A 5,418-nucleotide genomic window follows, 5' to 3' on the forward strand; every position below is an offset into this window, starting at 1 on the left:
TCAGGGACACAAAATAGGTCTGGTCAACAGAAGTTTCAACCGCGTTCCTCTAGTACTTCTCCATGGAACCCTCATCCTCCACAGTTTGTTGCTCCTGCTATACCACCGGTTTGCACATAATCTATTGGAAACATGCCACCATCTGCATTGGATCCTAAGGTGTTTGAGAGTTTCAGACAGTAAAGCTTCTAATCCCACTGTCATGTCTGTATCTATGTCTCATTCTGGTCCTTCTTCATGTAGTACATCAGGTATTCCCTCATCTTTGTGGATTTTAGATTCTGGTGCAACCCATCATATGACTCCTCATTTTTTATCAATTACTTCTTTGTCGCAAGTGTCATCTATTTCTGTTAAGTCTGCTAGTGATACATCTATGCTAGTTGAGGGTGCTAGGTTTGGCTCTGTTTCTCATATCACTCTTCTTGATTTTTATTACATTCCCAAACTTACTTTGAACCTTGCTTCAGCCAGTCAGCTATGTAAGTCTGGTACCTAGGTGTTCATATCACTCAAAGTATTTGCTATTGCTGCTTCTAGCATTGATTTATCTTCTTTTCATTTGAGTCCTTTATCATCTGAGTTTTATCTTTGGCATTCTTGTTTGGGACATGTGTCTTTATCACGTTTGAATTTTTTAGCATTTAGTGGTGTTTTGGGTCATTTAAACTCATGTGATATTTCTGATTGTAGTGGTTGTAAACTGGCAAAATTCTCTTCTTTACCCTTCAATAAAAGTATGTCTTGTTCTACTGCTCCTTTTGACATTATTCATTCTGATGTGTGGGGTCCTACACCAGTATCCACAAAGGGTGGGTTAACCTATTATGTATCTTTTATAGATGATTATACTCGATATACATTGGTTTATCTTATGAAACGCAGATCTGACTTCTTTGATATTTACAAAAATTTTAGAGCTCTTGTTAAATCTCAACATTCGGCTGTGATTAAGTGCTTCAGGTGTGACTTAAGGGTGAATATACCACTAATGATTTCACTTCGTTACTTGCTTCTGACGGTACTATAAACCAGTTTTCGTCTACTAACACACCTCAGCAAAACGGTGTGGCAGAATGAAAACACCATCATATTATTGAGACTACCCGCTCATTGCTCCTGTTTACGCTGGTCCCTAGTGTCTTTTGGGGATAAGCAGTCCTAACAGTTGTGTATGTGATTAATTGTATCCCTACTTCATTAAATTCAGGAATGTCTCCTTTTAAGATGTTACATGGTCATCTACCATACTACTCTTCCTTACGAGTTTTTGGATGTACTTGTTTTATTCTTCGTCCTCATGTTGAAAGGAACAAGTTGGGGTCGGAATCTGCTATTTGTGTATTTTTGGGGTATGGTATTGGACAGAAAGGATACCATTGCTATGATCCTGTGATTCAGAAGTTATATGTTTCCCAACACGTTACTTTTTTGGAACATATTCCTTTCTACTCGATTCCTTTTACAGCCCACAATGTAACGAAGTGCGATCTTCTACATATTGATCCTTTTAATGAAGATATGAAGGCTTGATATTTATCTATTCCACATGATCACTTAGCTCATGACACACCCACTTCTTCAGAGGGTGCCTCGACTCCACCTGTTCCCGAGTCTGATCCTTTCGATTATTGAAATTGAGGATCCACCTCCACTACCACCCCTCAGGAGATCTTCTCGCCATGTCAAGTCCACCAAGCTACTAGATTTTTCTTACTCTACATATTCAGGATCCTTTTCTTCATCTATAGCAAGCATCCATCGAACCTGAATCATATAGAGCAGTTGTTTTAGATCCTCTTTGGTAGAATGCTATGGGTGAAGAACGCACTGCTCTCCATCAGACTCATACAAGGGATTTGGTTTCTCTTCCTCCTGGGAAACATGCGATAGGTTGTCGTTAGGTGTACAAGATAAAAACAAAAGATGATGGTTCTGTTGAGCGGTACAAGGCTAGACTTGTAGCAAAATGGTATTCCTAACAGAGATATATATATATATATATATATATATATATATATATATATATCTGACTTGTTTACATGGGTGGGCCTCTCTGACAATCAGACTGTTGATACTCCTCTTAAAACCAATGCATGATATTCTCGTACTGATGGTGTTCCTTTGTCCGATCTGAATCTTTATCGTACTGTTGTGGAAAGTTTGGTTTAAATCACAGTTACTCATCCAGATATTGCTCATGTTGTTCATGTTGTCAGTTAGTTTGTTACAGCTCCTACCTCTGTTCATTGAGGAGCTGTTCTTCGTATTCTGATTTATCTTCTTGGCACTCAGTTCCAGACTCTCTTGTTTCCCTCGACATCTTCTCTTGAGTTACGTGCCTATAGTGATGCTGATTGGGATGGTAATTGTCATGATCATAAGTCCACCACTAGATTTTGCGTATTTCTTGGAGAGTCTCTTATTTCATGGAAGAGCAAGAAACAGGATGTTGTCTCTAGATCTTCCACGGAGGCTGAATACCGTGCTATGGTTGTAACTACATGTGAGATTATTTGGTTACGGTGGCTGCTTGCAGATATGGGAGTTTACATTTCTTCATCTACTCCCTTGTATTGTGATAACAAAATTATGATACAAATTGCAAAGAATTATGTTTTTCATGAGCGGGCGAAGCACATTGAGATTGATTGTCACTTTATCCGTCATCACCTGCAGCTCGGGACCATTTCGCTTCCATTTGTTTCATCAACCTTGCAGCTTGCAGATATTTTTATGAAGGCTTTATCGGCTTCTCGGTTTCGGTTCTTTTGTGACAAACCCTCAATGCTAATTGTTGTGGCATTGTGAGTTTGAGGGGGGACGTTAGTCTATATATTATTAGCCTGCTTGTTTATGGGACCTTTAGTCTTTAGCTCATTAGGGTTTCTGTCTAGCGAGTATTTATAACCGCTTTATTCTTTGTAGTCCTTATGCTTTTCTTTGAGAACACTTGTAATTTCTCTTTATCATAATCATATGACAATGTTATCATGGGACACATACCTTGCGGTTAAGAGTTTTTGGAGAGTATATTTCTAGGGAATGCAAAAGTGAGTAATGTTCAAATTATGTGGAGAACATATTTATGCAGAATGTGATTATTTAAGGCATCAAGAGTTAAAGAGGATCATAACACACACACACACACACACACACACACACACATATATATATATATATATATATATATATGCTTGATTCTTGGTATAAGTGGTGTCCTAGGTATATTTGCTTTATTGTGTGATATTGATACAAAAGACAAATTGTGATTTTGGTCTGAGTTGATTCTAGTTTGCTTGAGAATTTAAAAATCCAAGTGTCGGTACTTTGATATCTCTTATTTCACGCCATATATTTTGTGTAATATCTTACTACTTTAAGTTGTGTTTTAATGTATTTATAGATAAAAGATACTTATAATGCTTCAAATTGCTATTTTGCAAGTAAATATATTGATGTAAAGTATAGGAACTAGGAAGTAAAATGAATCTAGAAGCTAGACCGGAACAAACGTCGTAGAAAAGTGATAAAAAGAAAATTATGCGATGTGTTTTTTACACCTACATGTTCTGTTGTGGTGGCATACTGATAAGTCAAAATCCTCGAAGATTTTCGCTTTACGTAATGTGTCACGGGGCGTGTTGCGTAATTAAGGTCGGCCAAAATTATTATAAACAGGTCTTTACCCTTTGACCGTGTATTTATGGTTGACCAGAATTAATATAAAATATGAGAGTCACTGAAAATGTGAGTTATTTTTTGGTTTATAAGTAAATTGGTATCTATGTAGAGTTATATTTTTTTGGTGATAAACAACGCTTCTAATCACAACTGTGTGCGGAATTTGAGCCTCATTGGAAAAAAAAAAAGGAATACATGGTTTTCCTAGTTTTATCTAGCAACTGAACTAGGAATTAAGATGATCTAAACGCTTAGTTGGTCTACTAGGTTGATCTACCAACCGAATGAACATCGAGTTGATCAAAACACTTTTGCTACTTGTTATGCTAGATGTCTGCTATTTTGATCTAGCAATTTGGCCCTTCAAATCTACTTGATACCGCAACTTGAACTAGAAAGAAAGTAGCACCGGGTTGCTTTTTTGCCGATTTAAAGCATATTTTGGGTCATTTTTTACCTAGTTTTGGCCTTCTTTCTCCTAAGTGATTCCTTTGAAGGTTAAGGGTTTTGTATCTTCATTGTTGTTATTAGCCGATCATATCTTAGGAAGATATTTATATATCTTGTAATTATCTATTATATAATTTCCTATTTTATACCCCCCCCCCCATATGAGGGTATATCCGATTGTATCTTATTCCCTATTTATAGGGCTTTATTCATTAACATAGAAAATCAATTCAATATCCATAATCGTTGTTATGGTATCAGAGCCTAGGTAAACCCTACCAGCCGATTTTTTTTCTAAGATCAAAGCCACGGTTTTATCTTCATCTCTTCTATGACAAAAGATGCTTCTGGTTCAGGTGAGGTGAAGGCCATGGCCTTGCACCCTGCCTACACTGTCACAAACAACCAGACAAAGATCCGAACATTGGATGGCTCAAAAGTCACGTACTCGTCCTGAACAAAGTTGTTTCGTCTTCATGCCAAGGCTTACAAGGTTCTCGATCACATTGATGACACTCCAACACCGGTTGAAACCGATCCCGGGTACCTTCAGTGGGTTGAAATCGACGTGCTTGTCCTTCAATGGATATACAGCACCTTGTCTGATGAATTGATGGTCCGCATCTTAGAGACTGATACCACTGCCCAAGCCGCTTGGAATAAACTCAAATCAACTTTTCTCAACAACAAAGGGTCAAATGCAGCAGCCCTTGAACAAGAATTCAGCAGTCTTACTTTGGGAGCTTGTTCATCAATGGAATCATATTGCCAAAAACTTAAAGATCTTGCTGATCAGCTTGGAGATGTCGAGAACCCAGTCCCTAAGTCTAGACTGGTCTTACAAATGGTTCGTGGGTTGCCACCAGAGTTTGATGTTGTCGGGGCCTACATCAATCAAAGCTTTCCGTCATTTGATACAGCTCGCAGCATGTTACAACTTGAACAACACAGATAAAAAGCTAGACAAAATCAAACCCACACGGTTCTCGCTGCTCCCACTTCTGTTGACAGGTCACCACAAAACGAAGTAGCTGGTCAACGCAATTAAGGTCAACCCTATAGCAACTAGTCGGGCAGAGGTACAAGCACTCGCAGGCGAGGCTTTACTGGTCGAGGACGTGGCAGAAGCTTCAAGGGACGTGGAGGTCGTGGCCACCAAAACTGGAACCAAGGAAATCAATGGCAACAAGGATGGAATGGATCGCAAGCATGGTATCCACCGCCATCACCATACCCATCTCATGGACCGAATCAATCTATAAATCACTGGGCTAATCACACCTA

At 38.6% G+C, this 5,418-nt stretch overlaps 1 protein-coding gene across 1 annotated transcript; it reads left to right on the plus strand.

Annotated features, from left to right (window-relative positions):
- Nucleotides 1–4,747: 4,747 nt before the first annotated feature.
- LOC111920317 (uncharacterized) lies at nt 4,748–5,089 on the plus strand. Its single transcript, XM_023915895.1, has one exon. It carries the CDS (start codon nt 4,748–4,750, stop codon nt 5,087–5,089), a length of 342 nt encoding a protein of 113 aa, XP_023771663.1.
- The last annotated feature ends 329 nt before the right edge of the window (nt 5,090–5,418 follow it).

This window comes from Lactuca sativa, chromosome 3, assembly GCF_002870075.4.
Source record: "Lactuca sativa cultivar Salinas chromosome 3, Lsat_Salinas_v11, whole genome shotgun sequence".
Lineage (NCBI taxonomy): Eukaryota > Viridiplantae > Streptophyta > Magnoliopsida > Asterales > Asteraceae > Lactuca > Lactuca sativa.

Coding starts and splice junctions, on each gene's coding strand:
- LOC111920317 (XM_023915895.1), top strand. CDS start 4,748: ATGGTCCGCATCTTAGAGACTGATACCACTGCCCAAGCCGCTTGGAAT.